Here is a 25,098-nt window from a genome sequence, read left to right on the forward strand (position 1 = left end):
TATGGTAAGGACCATGTTAGAGGTCAACCCAGGAGTAATGAGAGATTGAGGCAATCTGTCAAGAGATGAAGGAAGGCTTCAGTCATGTCTGAACTGATTCTTGAAATGGTTAGCCCATTAAAGAGTGAAGGGAGCGTTTTCTCAGCTGAGGAAATAGAATGCTCAAAAGCATGGAGGTGAGACACATGATGGTGAGGGTGGAGACCTGTGATGCCACAGCTCCTTCAATGTGAAATGCAGAAAGCAGAAGACCTCCATATCTCCCATTTTGGGACCTTTGGTCAGTATGGTATTTGGGGAACTTCTTCTCTTAGTTTTTGAAGCTGACAGGATAATACAGCTTTCTAAAACAGGACCAGGACTGGTGCACTCATAAGCAGAAAATGCATCCTAAGTCTGCTCCTTCCTGACTTTTGCCCTGGAGCAGCAGTGTGGTGAGGCTGGGGGATCTGTAGGTCGACAGTTATGGATTAAAGCAGGACACTGCAAAACATTTCTGTAAAGGCTCAGCTAATATTTCAGACTTTGAGAGCCATATGGTTTCTATTTGCAACTGCTTCCTTCTGCCAATACAGCAGAATGCCAACCTACTGGCTGGGCTGTGGTGAAGGAAACTACAGCATTTACTGCAGAACAACAAGCAAGGAGAATGGACAGCTTATGCTCACAATATTCATATTCCCCAATGGCTTTCAGGGCAACATTACGGGTGACGGTCCCAGGGTAATTGATCAGCTCCTGAAACTTCTTGACTGGTTCTTGGTGAGGTAACAGGGCAAAGTTACAGGAATCTCAATCATCAAAACTCTGGCTCTAGGCAGTCTATGGTCTAGTGCTTGTGGTCAGCGGTTTCCATCTGGTAAGATCCTGATTTTTTTTTTTTTTTTTTTTAACATAATCAAGGATTTATTTCCTCATTCACATCCCTGTCTTGTAGTTGTTGCTGCTGCTTGAGTGTTAGTGGGTTCACAAGGAGTATCAGAGGGTTTGTTTAATCCCTAAGTCGTGTCTGACTCTGCAAACCCATGGACTGTAGCCCACCAGGCTCCTCTGTCCATGGGATTTCCCAGGCAAGAATACTGGAGTGGGTTGCCATTTCCTTCTCCAGATCCTGATTTTTGTAAAAACAATTTAAGAACGTGCAACAGAGGTCACCTATATTCCTCAAGGGGAAAAAAAATCCCTGTAACTTTTTATAGCTGACCTATTATTTATTATTACTCTCTAACTCAGAAAGGCCTAGGAGGCGAAAGATTTTTTTCACATGTAAAAAAGTCAGGAATGCATCAGATCTGTCACTGAAACCGCTAACCCTGCCCTGCTCCAGCTCGGTTTTCCTTGCCCATACTACCTGTGTATCCCTGGGCCTCTACGGGCCCCAGGCTCTGTGTCACTTCCTAAGATTGCGACGCCTGTGGAAGTGTTTTGTAAATCGGACAAAAAGAGCCCAGTCTTCGCCGAAGTTACTCTCACTGTACCCCCACACACTTCTGGTCCAGCATCCGATGCGCAGGCGCAGGGGGGAGGGCGGCGCGAGCACGCTAAGAAGGGCGGGTCCCACGGCGCAGAGCGCGGACTGCTGCACGCAGGGTCAAAGGCGGCGTTGTCGCCCTGGAGACGGCTTACCAGCTGCCCGCGGCTACCGACTCAGCTTTCTTTGCGGAAAACGCGGAACCAAGAAGCTGAGGCTATGTCGGTTGCCGCCACCTTCCCTAAGCACACGTCCTTCTCTATGCGCGCATCCTTTGCTCCAGCGGACGGCTTGCCTGAGACTGAGAACAACGCTGGGGAGCCGGAGAATACCTATATTCTGCGGCCCATTTTCCAGCAAAGGCGGGTAGAAGACGGGTTGTGGCAGAGGCGACCCGCGAGACTCCTGCCGGCCCCAGGCAGAGCTCGCCTAATAGCTAGGGTGTCAGGAAGGAGCGAGGTGGCGGGGGGCGGGGCTATGGAGGATGGGGCGGGGCTAGAGGCGGAGGGGCGGGCAGGGGAGGAGCCCGGGTGTCGGCGGAGGAACTTGAGAGGGAGGAAGGGGCGTGACCGGGAAGGGAAGGACTGGGCGGGAGAGGATGCGGTGCTGTTCTTCTTGGCCTTCCGGCTGCAGGGAACAGCAGAGGACCGGACCAGCTATTGCAGGGTTAGAACGCTCGGAGGTAGTCCCTTAGAGTAGTGCAGTAGGGGTAGTTGACTCTAGGAGTTTCAGAAAGTGGACACAGAGGAATTGAGACGGTTAGATGGCAGAAAACAAACGGCTTGCTTTGAATACCATTCAGTTTTGAGGGTTCATGGTGCATAAGTGTGCCCAGAATGCGCTTACTCCTCTGCACAAGACCTGTATATGTTCATATTATAGTCTTACCCAAGTAGTATCCAGAGGCTTTTGACCTGCCACCCTGATACCTTCCCGGAATTAAGGCACAAAGTCTTGTGTAGAGGACGGTCAGGGTTGTAGGATCCAATAACTTCATTTTCCCAAGATTAAAAAAAAAAAAGACTTTCCCAAGCCCCTCCTCTGTTACTTGAAATTAAATTCCCAAATCAAGTGCTTGGTGAATACTAGAAGCCAGGAACGTTACTTATAATGTGATAAAAAGATTTCATGTAGCAATTTTCTGGTGGGTAGGGTGTGTGTGTAAAGTCACCTCAGTCATGTCCAAGTCTATGCAACCCTATGGACTGTAGCGTGCCAGGCTCCTCTGTCTATGGGATTCTCCAGGCAAGAATGTTTGAGTGGGTTGCCATGTCCTCCCCCAGGGCATCTTCCTAACCCAGGGATCCAACACGAGTCTTTTAAGTATCCTGCGCTGGCAGGCGAATTCTTCACCACTAGCGCACCTGGGAAGTCCCTGCTGGTTTAGAAGGGACATTAAAAAAATATGCTGTTATCTTGGTTAAACAACAGAGCAAGATTAACACCAAGTATGTATTATGTAGAAATAACACTATGAGATTATTTGTGACTTGCAGAATGCCTTTGACATTTCCTGAGAGTGGAAAGAACTTAAAGGAAAAGCCAGATATAGTATGCTTGTTGATAGGAAAACCACATTTTGAACAGATCAAGTCCTGTAAATTTATCCATGATTCAAAATTTGCCTTTGAGAATAAGCAGCCAAGAGACCAAAGAAAATACTATTAAAAAGTAGTAAGGGGCTACTAGTACTACCAAATACTAAGCTGCATTATAAGCTCAAAACTTAAAACATTCTGGTAACTTGGCACGTGATAAACAAATCAACTGAGAGACTATATAGCCCAGAAAAGGAACCTAGTGTTGTAATATGTAATAAATGCAACTAAAATGCTAATAGTATTGTTAGGGTGGCTAAATTAGGGGAGACATTTTTTTCTCTGTCTTCATTTATTCAGTAATTCATTTCTTCAAATATTTGTCTACTGTGTGCTGGATGCTGTTCTAGAATTGGGATATAACAATGAACAAAACAGATAAAAATTCTGCTCTATGGAGCTTGTGTTGTAGTTGGGTTGGACCACAAACAAGATAATTGCATAAGTGAACCATATAGTGTATCAGATAGTAATAAGTACTTGGAAGGGAGATATATAAAGTGATATAGTAGGAGGGTGGTTTGAAGTTTTAGAGAGGGTGGCTAGGGAAAGAGACTTTTGAATAAAGACTTGAAAGAAGTGAAGGAGCTAGGTATGCATATAAAGAGAGGAACTGAACCTCTTACAGAGGTTAACATCAAGTGCAGAAGCACTGAAGTTTGCATGTCTGGTGTGGTCCAAGAACATACGGAAGGCTGGTGTGACCTGAGTGGAGAGAACTAGGGGCAAAGTAGTAGAAAACAAGGTCAGAGAGTTTGCTAGGGTAGATCGAATGGGACCTTGCAAGTCACAGAATGTTGCTTTTACTCTGAGTGAGGGGGGAAATATTTGGGTATTTTAATCAGAGGAGTGTCATGATCTGACACATATTTTAATAGCACCAGTCTAGTTACTATGTTGAGAACAGGATTTGGGGGCAAAGGCAGACACACAGACTTGTGAGGAGGTCATGGTAATCAGAAAAGAAGCAGTGGTAGCTTGGAGCAGGGTGGTGGTAGTTGACTGGTGAGTGATTGAATTTTAGGTTATTTTGAAGGTAGAATTGATAAGATTTGCTCATGAATGGGATGAGGGCTCTGAGAAAGGCAACCACACTGACTCCAGGGTGTTTGGCGTGAACAACTGGAAGAATGGAGTTACCATTGACTGAGATAACCTAGTTTTGGTGAGAAATGATCAGAAGCTCAGTATTGGATGTACTAAATCTGAGTTGCCTCCTAGTCAACTGGATGGAGTCCTGGTGGGAATATGTGGTCTGAAGTTTAGGGGAATGGTCCAGGCTGGAGATATAAGTTTGCAATATGACTTGTTTTCTTAATTTGTTTTTATTACTTTTATAATAAAAATATGAAAAAGAAGGATCGAATGATTGTAATGACAAAAAACTGGAGGAAGTTGCGCTGTGAAGTTCAACTTTAAGATTTTGGAGTTACCAATTAGATGTTTTGAACTGATTCATTTAGGTTCAGACCCTCTGTGGTTAAAGACTGTATCCATGCTGTACTCAAGGAGGAACTGGCCAATGCTGAATACTCTCCAGAAGAAATGCCTCAGCTCACAAAACGTTTATCAGAAAATATTAAAGATAAATTAAAAGGTAATGGTGATGGTAATTGGAAACGACTTGTTCCCTTCAAAATCCAATTTTACCAATTTATCTCCTTTATTTTTAAACAAGGGACAGAGCTTAGCTGTGGATTCTGTTAAACGCAAATTTTTCTTTGGTGTTGGTCTTCTCAATTATTTGGTAGATTTCACTCATGCAGGTTTTTGCATATGGTGGGAAAGAGCAAAGGTGTGAGATACCTAGTTGTACTGAACAACTATCCAAGAAATCCCAGTATGCAGAAAGATCAGAAAGTACAGAGGCTCCTTTCCTCCATAACTTCTGATATCTGCTCAGATATCAAGTCCTCAGCTTCTTATCATATCCTCCCAGATGGACCTCAGTCCATTTCTCTGGCCGAATCCTTAACCACTTGCCCTCCTCAGCTCTCCACTCCTGCCTCACTCTACACGTGCGGGGCTGATCTCATGCTTTTCCTCCTTGTTCTTTGTCTTTATCTCCCTTACTGTCTTTTGTTAATAATGTCATGCCATCTGAAAAGTCCTTTCTGTCTACCCTTTAAAAACTGTTTATTTTGGCTGCACCTCATGGCTTGTGGAATCTTAGTTCCCCAGCTGGGGATTGAACGCAGGCCATGTCAGTGAAAGCCTGGAGTCATAACTAGGCCACCAGGAACCTCCCTACCTACCCTTTTTAAAATATTCTTTTGAATGGAAGAAATGTCTTTGTAATCGTGATACATTTTCATTGTAATAAACCTGGAAAATATATATAATGTGTTTTTTAAAGTTATGTAAAACCTGTTAACCATGATAGTTTTTATTTAATACTTTGATATATTTTCTTATTTTTAGTAACATGTCTTAATTTTTAGAAATATAAAAAAATACAAAGAAGAAAATTGCAATTCTATTCCATCATCCAAATTAACTGTTAATATATTAGCATTGTTTTCAGATTTTTAATGAAATTCTGTTAAAATTATTGCAAAAAATACATGCTTGCTATTTAAAAGTTAAAGTGTAGAAAGATAATTAAAATTAGAATGATTACTTCAAATGCCTACACCCATGAAGAACTGTTAGTATTACATGAACATCATACCAGACCTCTTTTCTATGTATGCATGCATGCATGCTTAGTTGCTTCAGTTGTGTCTGACTCTTTGTGACCCCATGAACTGTAGCCTGCCAGGCATCTCTGTCCATGAGATTCTCCAGGCAAGAATATTGGAGTGGGTTGCCATTTCCTCCTCCGGGATATCTTCCTGACCCAGCTATTGAACCCTGGTCTCCTGCACTGGAGGCATATTCTTTACCCACTGAGCCACCTGGGAAGCCCCTTTTCTATGTATCAGTTCAGTTCAGTTAAGTCGCTCAGTCGTGTCTGACTCTTTGCGACCCCATGAATCGCAGCACGCCAGGCCTCTCTGTCCATCACCAACTCCCAGAGTTTACTCAAACTCATGTCCATCGAGTTGGTGATGCCATCCAGCCATCTCATCCTCTGTCGTCCCCTTCTCCTCCTGCCCCCAATCCCTCCCAACATCAGGGTCTTTTCCAATGAGTCAACTCTTCGCATGAGGTGACCAGAGTATTGGAGTTTCAGCCTCAGCATCAGTCCTTCCAATGAACACCCAGGACTGATCTCCTTTAGGATGGACTGGTTGGATCTCCTTGCAGTCTGAGGGACTCTCAAGAGTCTTCTCCAACACCACAGTTCAAAACCATCAATTTCTTGATGTTCAGCTTTCTTCACAGTCCAACTCTCACATCCATACATAACCACTGGAAAAACCATAGCCTTGACTAGACGGACCTTTGTTGGCAAAGTAGTCTCTGCTTTTTAATATGCTATCTAGGTTGGTCATAACTTTCCTTCCAAGGGGTAAGCGTCTTTTAATTTCATGACTGCAATCACCATCTGCAGTGATTTTGGAGCCCCCCAAAATAAAGTCTGCCACTGTTTCCCCATATATTTGCCATGAAGTGATGGGACCAGATGCCATGATCTTAGTTTTCTGAATGTTGAGCTTTAAGCCAACATTTTTACTCTTCTCTTTCACTTTCATCAAGAGGCACTTTGGTTCTTCACTTTCTGCCATAAGGGTAGTGTCATCTGCATATCTGAGGTTATTGATATTTCTCCTGGCTCTTGATTCCAGCTTGTGCTTCATCCAGCCCAGCGTTTCTCATGATATACTCTCCATACAAGTTAAATAAGCAGGGTGACAATATACAGCCTTGATGTACTCCTTTTCCTATTTCTATGTATATGTATGGATAAATAGTTTAAAAGCAATGATATACTATAGACTATTTCCCATAGCATTGTAGCATTTATTCTGTATTTATTTTTTTTCCCCAATTATTTTTATTAGTTGGAGGCTAATCATTTTACAATATTGTAGTGGTTTTTGCCATACATTAACATGAATCAGCCATGGATTTACATGTGTTCCCCATCCTGAACCCCCCTCCCACCTCCCTATTTTGTATTTAAATAGTCCCTTCACCATGCTATTTCCATCACTGAGTTCTTTTTTCTGGTTCATTTCTTACCTAATAAAATTTTGTTGTAAGGTTTTTCAGGAAAGGCTCAGAAATGCTTTATTCCCTAGATTCTTTCATGTTTGAGAATGCCTTTAAACCAAAATATATTTTGGATGAATGTAATATTTTGAGTTAATTTTTTTGAGAATCTTATAGATAATTGCTTCACTGTCTTCTTGCATTAAATGTTATCATGGAGAAATCCGAGGCCTGTCTGATGTTCTCTGCAGAAAGAATCCTGTCCTTAACCTTGATGCTCAATAGCTTTTCTAGAGTATGGTTTGATATTAAGCATTTTATGTCTATTAATCTGTGGATTTTATTCTTTCCATATTGGAGAAATTGTATCTTTTTTTTTCTTGTACATTTCCAGCTCCATTTGTTAGATTATCTTCTTCAGGACACCAGATATTGATGTGTTGAATCACCTCTGTCTACCACATTTATTATCTTTGCTGTAATCTCTTCCTTTTTCTTTGACATATACTTCTGATTATCTTAAGTCAGTAATTCAATTTTCATTTGTGTCTGTCCTGTCTCTTGCCATTTTTAAGTGATTCGTTCTGCACTGATAGATTTGGGTATTCAGTTTATTTCCTAGGCCTATACTCTCCCTTTTCATCTTTCTGTTGTTTTGTAATCTGATTGAGTTCTTATTTTATTGAATTTGTAATCTGAGTTCTTATTGAATTTGTAAGCTTATATTATGAATCAGCTATGAGGAATTTCTCTTTGTTCCTTGATTTATGTTATCTCCTGGGTTGAGTTTTTTGATCTTTTAAACAGTAAATTTCTTTTCTTGCTAGTTCTTTGGCTTGCTTTTGCTGTTTTCCTTTTCCTTATTACCATTCAGCTTCTTTTCATTTTTGCTTTGATGTGGTGTTGGTGTTTTTGTTTTATTTTAGCTTTTTTTTTTTTTACCCTCCTCCCACTGTATCTAAGACTATATTATTTTTCCTTCAGAACTATGTTTTAAGCTCTGGGCATTTAATATTCTAGCCACATTTCTAAAGCATGGGTATGAGAAAACGAGGAAGAGGAATGGATAGAGAAGGAGGAAGCTCAGTTGAGCTGTGTGCAGTGTTTTTAAAAAATAACTTGGGCTCTGTCTCCTTCTGAGACTTTGTTAAGTAACATGACTTCAAGTTCATGTCCTTCAATGGAAGGGTACCTGTAAGTGTTCAGATTATTTGCCTAATTTACCATATGATCCTGGAGCTTTTACTTTCATAAAAAAAGAATTGGCTCTGTCTCAATTTTGCCTATTTAACTTTTCCTTTTTTAAAAAAAATTTACTGTTTCCATTTTTCTTTGGTCAGAAAAGAGGGAAGATAAAGATGCCCATTCAGTTTTCTGTCCCCAAAATTTGGTGTTGGAGAGAATTTTCAGGATTTTGCTGCTTTAGCAGTATAGTTTTAGGGGAAGTAGCCAAGTTGTCCTTGGCTATTCCATATACTCCAGAATCTTTTGGTTTCTTTTCTATCTTACTGAACAGCTTGTAGTTTTCTAAAGATCCCACACACTATGTCTTTGCATGTGCTATGCCCCTCAATAGAATGGAGAGACATTGTTCATTTGATAAAATCTCACTCGTCTTTCAGGACCCAGCTCACTTATCACATCCTCCAAGAAGTCTTTTTCTGGTCATTCCTTCCCCATTGCCCAGTCAAAGGGAGGAACCCCAGCCCTAGCCCTGTGTTCCTAATGTACCTTGTACATACCACTCTTTGAATCACTACTCTATGGCATTTTCATCTTATTTTCTGTGTTTGCCTTCCCAACTACTATGAGTTCTTTAAGGCAAGAAGGATGTCTTATTTACTTCTGTGTCTCCAGGGCCTAGCTCAGTACCCGACTTAGAGCAAGAAAGGAAGGAAGCAAAGACCTATTGAGAGACCGCTGTGGAAGAGAAATGGGTAGAGTCAGGAGGAAACTTGTCTCTTCTAACCTCACAACACTTCCAGGAGGAAGGTAGTGATACTCCCATTTAACAGTTGAGGGAGACTTAAACGGAAAAGTTAAATAACTTGTCTAAAGTTACACACTTATTAAGCTTACTGTTAGAATTTGTCCTCAAATCTCTCTGATTCCCAGACTTAGAATCATACTCACTAAGTGTATAGACCAAATGCTTGTGTTCGTTAGCAGGTAAATTTGTCTTCATTAAGTAATTTTGCCATATATTTGCTTATATATAACTTTCTTTTTTGTTTTTCTTTCCAGAAATGGGATTTGACCGATATAAAATGGTGGTACAAGTAGTGATTGGAGAACAAAGAGGAGAAGGTGTATTGTGAGTAGTTGGTTTTTCCTTTTGTTTTTGTTTTTATAAATTTCTTATTGGGTATTCATCTTCTTGACAATTCAGTAAGATCCTGTCTTTTGAACGGTGTGAGGAAAGGACAGTGTAATAAAATGCATGTGTGAACTGAAGAGATCCTGGTACTGAGCGGTGAGGTTGACAGTCTGGGTAAGTTCCATGGGGTAACTCACTTTTCATAGTATCTGCAGGCTAATAAACCTTTGAGAGTTTATGTATATATGCTCCTAAGATAGTGTAGGATTATGTATATATGTTGCCTTGGTCCTGCCATTCTCCTAAATTAATTTCTTTAAAATTGTCTGAGGGACAATTTTCATAGCTATTGCTATTGACCTGGGCATCTGTTTCTTAAAGTTCACTCTATTTTTTTTTTTTTTTCTGGTCCTGATGTCAGTTACCTAAGTTGTTTCTCTTATGTTTTTCTAACTGATTATTCTCTCCTTCACTGGTTCCTCTTTCCTGGCTATACCTGCAGCTATGAACTTTCTTCAAGGCTCAGGTTTTATTCCATTGCTCTTCTCTGTGCTTTTCAATGAGGTCATTCATTTTCATGATATCAAACTGTCATTCCCATACTGACAAGTTCAAAATCTGTACTTGTTGTTTTTTCCTGTGCCCAAGTGTTAATCTCCTGTTTTCCTTTATAAATAGGAAACAGTGCCTAGTTTAGTATTTTGTAAGACAGTGTGAAAATATTTGCTGGATGAATTTTAAAAAATACCCTGTAGATACTATCACTGAGACTTTTCACTGTAGATTATTAGATTGGGAAAGGACTACAGATTTTTTCCAGTGTCCAGTCCCCTTATTTTATGTTGACACTTATGAGGTTCAGCATGATTTGCCCCAAATTATGTATCTGGCTGACGTCAGGGTCACTGTACTCTTTACCATGGTGTCCTCTTCCATTTGGTCAAAAGGCTTCAGGAGATTTCTTCACCACAGAGAAACTAGGAAATACTTTATTATTCTGTCACCTCAGATTCAGTGTGTTCAAATAGAGTTCCATATTTCTCTTTCCTTCCTCTTCCTAAATCAGTCAGACATTTTCATTTCACTGTCTCCTGCAGTATCACCCAGGTCCCCCTGCTTAAAGTGTGGAGTCCTCTTTTATGTAGCCCTGACTGTCTGATTGCACACACTGTAACCTGGATGCCAGGGTTGCTTAGCTTCCCCTTATCAACACTTCCAGACTGATCTCTCTCCTCTGCAATTCACACACCAGACTAGTGTCCCTGAAGTATGCCCTTACTTTTCTTAAACTCTGTAGAGTTTGTTTCAAATCTTGTAAAGCATAAACTCCTCAAACTTGTCCTGACTGACTGTTAAATGTGATCAGGCCAAATTCTAAAGCATGGCATATAAGGCCTCCCTTACCTCCTGTTAAAACTTTCATCATCTGAAATTTCAGGCATGTGCAAAACTGCAGACATCGAGGAACTTCCACGTGTCTGTTACTTAGCTTTAAGGTTGTCAACCACACACTCATGTTGTTTCATTCATACCTCCACCTACTCTCCCTGCCTCCACCAGATTATTTTGAAGGAAATTCTAGTCATCATATAATTTCATCTGTAAATACAACAATATTTATCTCTAAAATATAAGGGCCTTTTTAAACATAATAGAATAGCACATTTAAACATTGAAGGTCCTTAATATTATAAAACATTCAGTTGGCTTTTTTTCTCTTCTTAAAACACACCAGGTAAGAGTCCGTGCCTGGTGAGGTGCCTCGCTGGTGTCAAGGATACGGGCCCTCCTGTCTTGCACTGATATGTCCTCATCTGTATCGTTGAAGGCGGCTCAGTGCTACATTTATCCACATTCCTGAAGAGAAAGAGATAGAAGGAAAACATAAATGCCTTTCCATTTTCAACACTTTAAGCTTATGATTACACTCTTCTGATTTCAGTTGTTTCTGTTGAGAAATCAGCTCTTAGTCTTACTTTTGTTGATGTGTCTTTTTTCCTAGCTACTTTAAAATGTTTTCCTCATTGCCTTTTTAGTATGATATATATGGTTTTCTTTGTATTTATTCTACTTGAGGTTCTTAGGACTTCTTGAATTTGTGGGCTCTTGAATCTTGTTGTATCAGCTTGAACAAAGTCTTAGCCATTTTTTCTTTTTTTTAAATAAGTCTTTCATCTTAGAATAGTTTAGATTTATAGAAAAGTTTCAGAGAAACTTTTAGAAAAGTACAGAGAGTTCTTAAATATTTCACATCCAGTTTCTTCTCTTATTAATATCTTCTATTAGTTTGGTACGTTTGTCACAATTAATGAACCAATATTGATGCATTATTATTAACTAAAGCTCATACCCTGCCCTTGGGGGGGTTTTGAGCACATCCTTATTTACTGGCACTAAAAGATGTCTCATCTTACCCATTCCCTGCCCCAGCCCTAGAATCAGCCACTTCTCTAAGGAGCCTTGATTCATTTTATTGGATAATGGCATTAGATACTAAGATCTGGGTGCTATATATGGCTATTATCTTTTAAAATATTGCCTCTGGTTCCTTGCTGTCGGCTGTCCTTTATGGACTCCAGTTACAAATATTTAGATCTTTTTACAGTAATAGACATATCTCTTATGATGCTATTTTCTGATTTTTTTGTTCTCTGTTCTTCAGTTTGGATATTTTTCTATTGACTTGTCCCTCATTTCACTAATCCTCTTTTCTATTCTGTCTAATCTGATATTAATAAACCCACCAGCTGAATTCCTAATTTGTTATTATATTTTCAAGTCTAGGATTTCCATTTAAAATCTTTTTTCATAGATTCTAATTGTCTAATGAAATTATTTTTTAATCTATGTTCTCCATCCTCCCTTTCTCCTCTCTTTTTACATTTTGGTCTTAGCAGTGCTTACGCTTTTCTCTGAATTATGTGTTAGCCTGTTTTATTTTACTATTTTTTTTGTCTTATTAATCTTTCATATGGCTCTGTCTCTTGACATGCCTACTTTGAGTCCTGGATATTGTGTTAAAAAATTGTAAAACTTGCAGATATATTATTTTCCTCCAGGAAGGTTTTAGCTTTCCTTTATTATTCAGGGAGAATATGGTCTACTTCCCTTAATCCAATCAGATACTGAGCTGATGTTGGTTTGTTGCTGTTTTGATAAGGCTTTCTCCATCTTTACCTCACCCTTCTTTCTTGAATGTAGCCCTCCAGATCTTTCAACCAAGAACCTGGAGTGTTCATTGGAACCCAATCTACTGACTTTTAGTCCTTTCCTTCTGAGTGTTAAACTCCTCTTCATTCCAAAGGCTTTTTCTGTAACGAATTGGTTTCCTAGAAAACAAAAATATGTTCTTTTACAGTTCTGGAGATCCTATATTCAGAATGGGTTTTGTTGAGCTAAAATCAAGGTGTTGGCAGGGCTGTATTCCTCTTGGAGGCTCTGGGGGAGTGTTCACTCCCTCGCCTATTCCATCTTCTAGAGGCCACCTGCATTCCTCAGCTCAGAACCCTTCCTCCATCTTCAATGCCAGTATTGCGTCTTCAAATGTCTCTCTGACCCTGACCCTCCTGCCTCCCTCTTTCTTTATAAGGACTAGTGATTACATGGAACCCACCTGGATAATCTCTCCATCTTATATCCTTAGTTATACATCTGTAAAACCATTTTTGCCATGTAATATCGCATTCACAGGTTCTAGGGCTTAGGACACAGACATATTTGGCCATTATTTTGCCTACCACATTTAGCTTTTTAGGTTCCTATGTGCACAGTTTCAGAATGTAACACACGTCTTAAGGGGAAACCTACCACGTGACAGGCTCAGTTCTACTGTCTCCTTTTTCACAGGGATCTTGGTCCCTTCAAGTCTCCAGTTTTATGCCACCCCCAACTCTCCAGCCCTGCGAGACTGCCAGCAGTTCTGCTGATTTTTTTTCCCTCAGCAATTGGTCCTTTTCCTGGACAAAGCCCAGGCTCTCAACCTCTAGCTCTGTGCTTAGAGTTGGCAAGTGCCCCAGGGAGAACTTTGCTTCAGAGTTTCAGCTTACTTTATGTGGTTCACCTTTCTCTGGAATTTTGGCCCTCCTAGTCTTTATTTCCTTCAGCGGCTCTCTGATTCATTTTATTTATTTTTTCTAGTTGACTTGGTGGGAGCATTTGGCCACCTACAAACTGTTCCATCATATTTCTTCTAAGTCTTTTGACATAATTTTATAAATATATATATACATAAATATATATAAATGTGTATATATATATATATATTTAAATGAATATAACATTCTTTTTGATATAGCCAAGGGTTTTGAAATGACTCAAGTGTCCCAGGTTTATCTTGTACATTTTCAGCCACAGTCTTAGAGCTGGCCATTTTTCCTAGGAGCTCTGGTTCCTTTTTTTGGGAAATTGTGTAAAGAGACTGCAATTCGAAAGTAAGGATTGTGTTTTGTGCATCGGTGTATCATTTACACCTAGCACTTTGCTTATATATAATACTCAACAAATACTGGTTAAATACATTTTTATATTCATGCTTTCACTTGGTTCTACTCAGCTTAAGTACTGCTTCCTTCATGAAATCTTCTTTGACTTTTTGTCCGCTCTAAATTCTCTAAAATTCTTCAGCACTTCTACAGATTTAATTCAACTATTGTGCAACTTGGACTTGGAGGCTTGGCCTAGATAGACAATAAAATCCCTTTTAATCCTAAATAACCTATAAATCAGCACCAACAATACATTATCTTATTCTTTTGGTGAGTATTAATTTTTTTTCACCGAATTAAGTTGAGAATTGTTTGAGGACAAAGCCAGGTTTTACTCTTTCTGGACATATGATACTTGCTAAATAAATACTTGATTGATTTGTTAAGTATATTAATTTGATTTCATCCTGTTACAGTTTCGAAATAGGTAGAACTTTTTGGATTTAAGAATGTGTGAAATATTAGGCTGGGGGAGCTATTCTGTGTAAAACTCAGGGAAAAAAGGCTTTTAAAATTGAACGAATATAGTATGATATGTGTATATCTTTCTCTACAGACTTGAAGCTGAACTGCCTAGGTTCAAAGCCAAGCTTTGTCACTTACTATATATTATAAATGACTTTAGACAAATTTGTTAATTTCTCAGTTTCCCTGTTTGTTAATGGGTATATTAATAGTACCTATCTCATAGGATTAAGTAAGTTAATATAAAACACTTAGACCAATGAGGCACAAAGTAGTGTTCAATAAATGTTAATGATGAATCATATACATACATTTAATAAAAAATAGAACATTTAAAATTACTTCTTAAAACTTATTATATTGTGAATATCTTTTCATGTTCTTAAAAGTTTTTTTTTGTAAAAAATCATTAATGGCTGCACAGAATTTCATTATTAAGAAATACCATTCTGGGAAGACCCAGAGGAATCGGGTGGAGAGGGAGGTGGGAGGGGGGATCGGGATGGGGAATACGTGTAAATCTATGGCTGATTCATATCAATGTATGACAAAACCCACTGAAATGTTGTGAAGTAATTAAAAAAAAAAAAAAAAAAAAGAAATACCATAATCTCATTTAGTAATCTAATACTTCTTCATATTTGTTTCCATTTTCAAATACTTTTATTTTGACTGACATTTTTTCTTATCCATTAACCGGGGAGAGGAGAATGGCTAATTTTAGAATTTAGAGGTAGCATAGCATCCTGTAGAGATAATACTGGATAGAATTAGTTAGAAGATTGAATTCTAGTTTAGAATTGTCCCTTTCTTCTCTAGGATCCTATACAGTGATCAGTTCAGTCACTCAGTTGTGTCTGACTTTTTGCAACCCCATGGACTGCAGCACGCCAGGCCTTCCTGTCCATCACAAAATCGTGGAGTTTACTCAAACTCATGCCCATTGAGTCGGTGATGCCATCCAACCATCTCATCCTCTGTCGTCCCCTTCTCCTGCCTTCAATCTTTGCCAGCATCAAGGTCTTTTCCAATGAGTCAGTTCTTCGCATCAGGTAGCCAAAGTATTGGAGTTTCAGCTTCAGCATCAATCTTTCCAATGAATATTCAGGACTGATTTCCTTTAGGATGGACTGGTTGGATCTCCCTGCAGTCCAAGAGACTCTCAAGAGTCTTCTCCAACACCCCAGTTCAAAACCATCAATTCTTCAGCACTCACTTTCTTTATAGTCCAACTCTCACAGCCATACATGACTACTGGAAAAACCATAGTTTTGACTAGATTGACCTTTGTTGGCAAAGTAATGTCTCTCCTTTTTAATATGCTGTCTAGGTTGGTGATAGCTTTTCTTCCAAGGAGCAAGTGTCTTTTAATTTCATGGCGGCAATCACCATCTGCAGTGATTTTGGAGCCCACTGTTTCCACTCTTTCCCCAGCTATTTGCCATGAAGTGATGGGACCAGATGCCATGATCTTAGTTTTCTGAACGTTGAGCTTTAAGCCAACTTTTTCACTCTCCTCTTTCACTTTCATCAAGAGGCTCTTTAGTTCTTCACTTTCTGCCATAAGGGTGGTGTCATCTGCATATCTGAGGTTATTGATATTTCTCCGGGCTCTTGATTCCAGCTTGTGCCTCATCCAGCCCAGCGTTTCTCATGATGTACTCTGCATATAAGTTAAATAAGCAGGGTGACAATATACAGCCTTGATGTACACCTTTTCCTATTTGGAACCAGTCTGTTGTTCCATGTCCAGTTCTAACTGTTGCTTCCTGACCTGCATACAGATTTCTCAAGAGGCAGGTCAGGTGGTCTGGTATTCCCATCTCTTTCAGAATTTTCCACAGTTTATCGTGATCCACACAGTCAAAGGCTTTTGCATAGTCAATAAAGCAGAAATAGATGTTTTCCTGGAACTCTCCTGTTTTTTTTATCATCCTGTGGATGTTGGCAATTTGATCTCTGGTTCCTAGAACAGGTTGGACTAAATAATTTGTTTGGTCCTTTCCAGACCTACTTTCTCATATTATTGTGCAGGAATTGAGCCCATTTTATTAGCCATAAGTCTAAGTATTATTTCCTTTAAAAGTCTGACCTGAAATAATCTTTAACAGAGCTTTCTACCCTGACTACCAAAGACTTCAAGGTATCTACCTCTTCAGCCATTGGGCAACCAGTCAGAGTCTGAGGCTGCTAGACCCCTGGGCCTGTTACCTCCAGCTGCGAGCAGCCTCATCTGACTGCATTCCCTTCTACTGTACCCAGGATCTTCTGCTATACAAATATGATTTTCTATATGTCATCTCATTCTGTTAAAAGATTTGGAAGCACTGATATGTAAGAATGTATCATGGAAAAGTTTTGCTTATGGCAGGTATATGTGGTTCAGATCTTTGTTATATTGTTGATAATTCTCTACTCTTTGACTTTTTAGCATGTCTGCTCGCTGTTTCTGGGATGCTGACACTGACAACTGTACTCATGATGTTTTCATGAATGTAAGTCTATTGGAAACCTTTTTTGCCTATCTTAAGGACACGTGGGCATTCCAGATCAAATCCCTTAATATTTGTTAATTGTGGGGATACTTTATTTATTTATTTTGGCTTCACAGCATGTGGGATTTTAGTTCCCCAACCAGGGATTAAACCCATGCCTCCTGCATTGGCAGTGTGGAGTCTTAACCACCAAACTGCCAGAGAAGTTCCTGAGGCCACTTTAGTTTTGGACATTTGTCTGAGATGACTTCTAGATAAGACGATTTTACTGTCCATTTGTGTTATTAAAGCAGAAGCCTGTGTGCTGCTTATAGATAAGGACACTTTTATATCTACTGATGATGTAACTCTTCACAAGTTTGAATGTAGAAATCGCGTACTACTTATTTGGTGCTAACAGACAGCAGTTTGTTAAGCTGCAAAGAAATTTGGGTGGCAGGGATTCCATGAGCAAAGCTGATTTTTCTTTCAGTAATAAAATTAATTACTTTATCTTAAAGCTATTTAGTAAAACTAAGCAAAAGTACAGAGGAATTTTTATAAAGAAGTTTTATTTAAACACTGGGACATGATTGACATGAATGTTTCATATATTTTAAACATATGTTGTTATTTTATGCTTATTTCCAGAAAGGATCCTGTCTTCTATCCAAATGCTCTCAGGTTGTGAGTTAGTAGAGTTAGACTTAAAGTATAGTAGAGTAGAAGAGAAGAACTAGATTGAATGAATTGGGAGAGGTTCCATTTCTAGTGCTATAACTTTCTAATTGAATGACTTTAGGTAAGTCATTGAGCTTTTCTATGATTGTATCAGTAATATTAGAAAGCTATACTAGATATTCCTAAAGACTGGCTGTGGGTGACTAAGAGTAATTTGAGGAACTTATTTAAAATACAGGTGCCAGGGCTCTGCTCAATAAATTCTGATCAAATAAGCCAGGGGTTGGATCAGGGAATCTGAATCTTTAAAAAAAGTTCTCCACATGATTATCTTACTGTCGGGTATAGAAGCTGCTGGTGCAGATGATCCTAAGGTACCTTTTAGCTCTAAAATTCTATGGTCCTACCAAAGTTTTATTTTATGCTCAACTAACCTGGGAATCACAGGATGGACAGTGGGAAAGGGTTAATTGCTCAGTTGTGTCTGACTCATATGGACTGTAGCCCTCCAGGCTTCTCATCCATGGAATTCTCCAGGCAAGAATACTGGAGTGGGTAGCCATTCCCTTCTACAGGGGCTCTTCCTGACCTGGGGATCGAACCCTGGAACCCAGGTCTCCTGCATTGCAGGTAGATTCTTTTCCGTCTGAGCCACCAGGGCAGTGGGAAGTACTATGCAAATCTTCAAATATCAGCTCTCTGGGGGAAGGGTCAAACCCAGGTGGTGGTTTTCCCTGCTCTTTGAAAACTACATATTTCCCTGAGTCCTTATATGATATAATTCATTCATTCAAAAATAATCCTGAGCTCCTATTATGTGCTTTATATTTTAATGTTTTGATTTTGTTATAATCTGTTACTACATTTAGAAAGCAGAGAAGAAAGTAGGGGATAACTCGTAACTCAATTCCTTTATTGCTAGGAATAAAATGGTGAATAAGACAGTCATGCTTTCAGCTGGTCAAGAGCTTATAAACCCATGAAGACTAGACAATACTCATATTAACCAATATGGAATTTAAAATTTTATTTATTAATTATTACTTAGTAAAGATGATCAGGATCTGGATTTAGAATATGGGATTAATGGGGTAAGTGTCTAAATGTCATTTTTGAGAGCCTGGTCTAGGTTGCTGACTTTAGTCTACTATATCTTTAGTTCACTTTATTGAGTATTTAGGCTTCATTTTTCAGTGCTTAAAGTATTTTGTTTATTTGGGAGAAAATCCCAGGAAGGGCCAGTAGGAGTTGAGGAAATGAGAGAGGGGAGAGAGAAGCATATTATTGAACTGATTACTGTGGATAGCCAGGGCTCAGTTCCTGTGAAGAACTCTGGGTGGCACTGGAAGAACAGTGCCAATCAAAGGTGGGGTCTATAAGACCAGTGCCAGTCTACGGATTGTTTGGTATAGGTCTTCAAAAAGATAAGCACATAAGTTATGTGTAAGAGTTTAGAAACTCGCATGGAATTTGACAGAGTAATTTCATGTTCATTGAATCTAATTAATAAGAAGTTTAGGTTGTATTTGTATGTTTCTTTTTTCATTTCATTTTCTTAGTTAATAATTTTTATTGTATTTTATGAAAGTATCATTCATAAGGGATTGGAAATTAAAACAAACCAAAAATAGGTGCTCCTCACCACAGACAGTACTATTTTATTTTATTTTAGCAATACATATTTTATTGAAGTATGGTTGACTTATAATGTTGCAGATGCACAGCAAGGTGATTCAGTTATACATATACACATATATTATTTTTTAAATTATTTGACATTATAGGTTATTACAAGATATTGACTATAGTTCCCTGTGCTATACAGTAAACCTTTGTTGCTTATTGCATATCTATTTAGCTAAATTAGGAATCTGACATTCTATTCATACTAAGTCAAACAAGTGGAATCAAATATAATTTTTTTAGTTAGGCAAAAATTCATGTTTTCTAAAATATATATATTATACATATTATTTGTATGATATGAAAACTTCTACTATGCTTGAGAAAGAACATCAAAAGAAAAAAGGAAATGGAGTAATTGGTAAACATAAACTAAATGAAACGGGAGTGCTGAATATGAAATAGAAAAAGTGAAACAAACTAGATAGAAATAAAGATAATCATATAGTCCAGTTGTTTTTAAACATGACTGCTCATTAGAAACATATTTGGAGCTCTGGAGAAAGAAAAAGCAATACCTGGGCATTTGTATTTTTTAAAAAATTCCAAGATGTTTCTGATATGCATCTGGATTTTAAAAAGTGATTACAGGATACAGAGTGCTATTATTTTCCTGTTGACCAATCATGATACAATGGTATTAAGTGAATAATAGTTACATAAACACAATAGTAAAAGATGTTTATCAGTTTTTACACTCAGTAGCCAGACAAAAATTAAAAGCCAGCCATTATGGCAACATGATTAACCTACCAATATAAAATAATTACATACAATTTGGGGGGGTCAAGCAGAATGATGTGTTAAGTAGAAGTACATCCATGCACATGTTTTCATCTGCCAAGCAAGTCTATGTCTTTTGGTTAGTGCATTTAATCCTATTACCATTTTCTTAACTGTTTCAGGTTTATTTTCTGTAGGTCTTTGCCTTCTCTGTGTTTCCTGCCTAGAGAAGTCCCTTTAGCATTTGTTGTAAAGTTGGTGGTGCTGAATTCTCTTAACTTTTGCTGGAAAGCTTTTGGTTTCTCCATCAAATCTGGATGAGAGGCTTGCGGGGTAGAGTCTTCTTGGTTGTAGGTTCTTCTCTTTCATCACTTTAAATATATCATGCCATTCCCTTCTGGCTTGTAGAGTTTTTGCTGAGAAATCAGCTGATAGCCTAATTGGAGTTCCCTTGTATGTTATTTGTCCTTTTTCCTTTGTTGCTTTTATTATTTTGTCTTTGTCTTTAATTTTTGTCAGTTTGATTACTGTGTGTCTTGGTGTGTTCCTCCTTGGGTTTATCCTGCCTGGGACTCTCTGTGCTTTCTGGATCTGGTTGATTATTTCCTTTCCCATGTTATGGAAGTTTTCAGCTATTATCTCTTCGAATGTTTTCTCAGGGCCTTTTTCTCTCTCTTCTCCTTCTGGGAGCCCTGTAACGTGAATGTTGGTGAGCTTACTGTTGTCCCAGAGGTCTCTTAGACTGTCTTCATTTCTTTTCATTCTTTTTTCTATATTTTGTTCTGTGGCAGTGATTTCCACCATTCTGTCCTCCCAGTCACTTATTTATTCTTCTGCCTCAGTTATTCTGCTGTTGGTTCCTTCTAGTATATTATTCATCTCTGTTTGTTTGTTCTTTAGTTCTTCTAGGTCTTTGGTAAACATTTCTTGCATTTTCTCCATTGTTTTCCTGAGATTCTGGATCATCTTGACTATCATTATTCTGAATTCTTTTTCTGGAATGTTGCTATGTCCACTTCATTTAGTTGTTTTTCTGGGTTTTGATCTTGTCCCTTCATCTGAGACAAAACTTTCTGTTTTTTCATCCTGATTAACTTTATGTAATGTGGTTTTTGTTTGAACTGCTGTGGGTCTGTGGTTCTTCCTGCTTCTTCTGTCTGCCCTCTGATGGAGGAGGCAAAGAGGTTTGTGTAAGCTCCCTGATGGGAGGGGCTGGCAGTGGGAAGAACTGGGTCTTGCTCTAGTGAGACAGAGCCTTGCTCAGTAAAGCTTTAATCCAATTATCTGCTGATGGGTGAGATTGCACTGCCTCCCTAGTAGTTGTTTGGCCTGAGGCAACCCAGTCCTGGTCTGTGGGCTCTATGGTAGGGTTAATGGCTCCAAGAGGGTTTATGCCAAGGGGGACTTTCCTGGCCTGCTGTTTTCAGTGCCCCCATCCCTGTGGTGAGCTTGTTCCAACCCATGCCTCCACAGGAGACCCTCCAACACTAGCAGTCTCCTATGGGGTCACTGCTCCTTTCCTCTGGGTCTTGGTGCACACAAGATCTTGTTTGTGCCTTCCAAGACTGGTGTCTCTGTTTCCCCCAGTCCTATGGAAGTCCTATAATAAGATGCCACTGGCCTGGAGGTCAAATTCCCTGGGGATTCCTAATTCCTTTGTCAGATCTGAAAGCTGGTAAGCCTGACTTGGGCTTCAGAACCTTGACAACAGTGGGAGAACTTTTTTGGGATTATTGTTCTCCAGTTTGTGAGTCACCTACCTGGTGAGTATGGGATTTGATTTTATAATGATTGTGCCCTTCCTACCATCTAGCTGAGGTAGAAATTGCTAGGCAGTGAGTGTAGGACTCTGAGACCTCAGTCTTGTTTTCATAAACATCTGGCTCCATTAGCATAAAGTTATACCCTTTCTCCCAATTCCTGGAATGTATGCTGGGTGCGATAAATTATCAGCACTCAGATCCAGGGATGGGAAGTAACTAACTTCTGTTCCATATGCCTGAGGGAAAAACAACTGATGATCATTAATCTTAAGCCCATACATCAAAGTCAGTTCAGTGGCTCAGTTGCTCAGTCCTGTCTGACTCTTTGAGACCCCATGAATCGCAGCATGCCAGGCCCCCCTGTCCATCACCAACTCCCAGAGTTTACTCAAATTCATGTCCATCGAGTCGGTGATGCCATCCAACCATCTCATCCTCTGTCGTCCCCTTCTCCTCCTGCCTTCAATCTTTGCCAGCACAAGGTCTTTTCCAGTGAGTCAGTTCTTCGCATCAGGTGGCCAAAGTATTGGAGTTTCAGGTTCAGCATCAATCCTTCCAATGAATATTCAGGACTGATTTCCTTTAGGATGGACTGGTTGGATCTCCTTGCAGTCCAAGAGACTCTCAAGAGTCTTCTCCAACACCACAGTTTAAAAGCATCGATTCTTTGGCATTCAGCTTTCTATATAGTCCAACTCTCACATCCATACATGACCACTGGAAGAACCATAGCTTTGACTAGATTGACCTTTGTTGGCAAAGTAATGTCTCTACTTTTTAATATGCTGTCTAGGATAGTCATAGTTTTTCTTCCAAGGAGCAAGCATCTTTTAATTTCATGGCTGCAGTCATCAATCTGCAGTGATTTTGGAGCCACTCAAAATAAAGTCTCACACTGTTTCTATTGTTTCCGCATCTATTTGCCATGAAGTGATGCCATGATCTTAGTTTTCTGAATGTTGAGCTTTAAGCCAACTTTTTTACTTTTCTCTTTCACTTTCATCAAGAGGCTCTTTAGTTCTTCTTCGCTTTCTGCCATAAGGGTGGTGTCATCTGTATATCTGTGGTTAGTGGTATTTCTCCCAGCAGTCTTGATTCCAGCTTGTGCTTCATTCAGCCCAGCGTTTCCCATGATGTAATTTGCATAGAAGTTAAATAAGTAGGGTGACAATATACTGCTTTGAAGTACTCCTTTCCCAATTTGGAACCAGTCTGTTGTTCTATGTCCAGTTCTAACTGTTGCTTCTTGACCTGCATACAGATTTCTCAGGAGGCAGGTCACGTGGTCTGGTATTCCCATTTCTTTAAGAATTTTCCACAATTTGCTGTGATCCACACAGTCAAAGGCTTTGGTGTAATCAATAAAGCAGAAATAGATGTTTTTCTGGAATTCTCTTGCTTTTCCTATAATCCAACAGACGTTGGCAGTTAGATATCTGGTTCCTCTGCCTTTTCTAAATCCAGGTTGAACATCTGGAAGTTCACAGTTCATGAACTATTGAAGTCTGGCTTGGAGAATTTTGAGCATTACTTTGCTAGCATGTGAGATGAGTGCAATTGTGTGGTAGTTTGAACATTCTTTGGCATTGCTCTTCTCTGGGATGGTAATGAAAACTGACCTTGTCAAGTCCTGTGGCCACTGCAGAGTTTTCCAGACTTGCTGGCATATTGAGTGCAGCACTTTAACAGCATCATCTTTCAGGATTTGAAATAATTCAACTGGAATTCCATTACCTCCACTAGCTTTGTTTGTTGTGAAACACAACTGATGATTATTAATCTTAAGTCCATACATCTGATCCATTGTAAAATGACCAGGGGGCGTGAAAAATGGTAACAAATTAATCCAAGGATCAAGAGAAGCCATAAAGATGTTAAGTTAAGCATCTTGACCTTTAAGGACAGGAGCCAACCAAAAATGTACAGATTAAGGATATAAATACTGCTGTAATTCCCACCTTTGGGTGACTCTCTACCCCCTCTCAGTGTCTATGCTAAGAGCTTTGTACTTTCCTTCTCTTTAATAAATCCTGTTTGCTTGCTACCCTGAGTGTTTGCATGTTCATGAAGTTCCTTCTTCAGCTCCAGAAACAAGGACTCTGATTCCCATTTCGTCTCTACAGCTTCTTCTTTGTTTTTGATGTGGGGTACCTTTTTTTCGGTGGGTTCCAGTGTCCTCCTGTCTATGGTTGTTCAGCAGTTAGGTGCCAGATAGAATTATTTTAGAACACAATAATCCCACCCAAGGAGCCAGGAAACTGGGCTAACTGAAGAATTTGCTTTTAGTTAATAATCACGTACTTGAACTCATATTTTCTTGCATCATTGCCAGGATGGAGGTGAGATTGATGGGTTAGGAGGTACTGAGGCATGTTGAACACCTCTAATAAGTACCTAAAATGTATTTTAACAAATTTATTAGGATATGAAGCACATTTTGAGATTCTGAGCTAAAACGTGGACAAATATATTTTATCAATTAAGAACAAACAACCAGACATCATTTGTCCTTATCCAGAATTTATGACAAGGTGCTGTATTTTCATTATCTGTGATACTATAATATGCTTGGATTTGGTAATGTATATACTTTAAGAAACTCAAAGCATTTTAATTATATTATTTCTTTGATAAATCAGGAAAAATGGGAATACTTATTTTAAGAATAAACATTGCATAAAATACATTAGCTTGCATTATGTTTCTTCATTCAGAAAATCTATTAACCATCCTACCCTTTTAGTTAGCAACTTTGTAGCTATCTTGAGGCAAGAAAATCTATAGCTATACTCTGGAAAATCTGTTTCTTGAATAAAGGAGTCTTCACGATTGAAAACTGGTAAAGATCTGAGATGATGTTAATTTCACATCTGTGCTGTCCTTTGGTACCTACTGAAATACTAACAGTGGATTCGTGTTTGCTTTCTGTTTTTTTTTTTTTTTAGGACAGTTTATTCTGTGTTGTAGCGGCATTTGGCTGTTTCTACTATTGAATCTTTGAAAGCTGGAAAAAGATACGACTATGAAGAAATATGAACTTTCTTACATTGTTAAATATCTTGACAAAATAAAGTGAACAGTTTGGCAACTGAGTCTGTTGAGTTTTAGGTCTTATTTTAATGTTTCAATTTCATTATAACATGTTACTACATTTAGAAGGTATAGGAAAAAGTAGGAACAGTCTGTAATGCAGTTGTTCAAACATAACCAGTGTTTTTTTACTTACAGGGTTAAAAACATCATATATACAGTTTTGTAACCTGGTTTTTCATTTATAATGTTGTGTACAATTTTTATATCATTTTGTTTGATTATAATTTTCATTAGCCTACATTAATAGT

General features: G+C 38.9%; 1 protein-coding gene across 1 annotated transcript; it reads left to right on the forward strand.

Annotated features, from left to right (window-relative positions):
- Positions 1-1,559: 1,559 nt before the first annotated feature.
- DYNLT2B (dynein light chain Tctex-type 2B) lies at positions 1,560-24,849 on the forward strand. The gene is made up of 5 exons (XM_043875100.1): positions 1,560-1,833; positions 4,533-4,666; positions 9,412-9,481; positions 16,865-16,928; positions 24,703-24,849. The coding sequence occupies exons 1-5, from the start codon at positions 1,691-1,693 to the stop codon at positions 24,748-24,750; spliced, it is 459 nt and encodes a 152-aa protein (XP_043731035.1). The 5' UTR covers positions 1,560-1,690; the 3' UTR covers positions 24,751-24,849.
- The last annotated feature ends 249 nt before the right edge of the window (positions 24,850-25,098 follow it).

This window comes from Cervus elaphus, chromosome 19, assembly GCF_910594005.1.
Source record: "Cervus elaphus chromosome 19, mCerEla1.1, whole genome shotgun sequence".
NCBI classification, from domain to species: domain Eukaryota; kingdom Metazoa; phylum Chordata; class Mammalia; order Artiodactyla; family Cervidae; genus Cervus; species Cervus elaphus.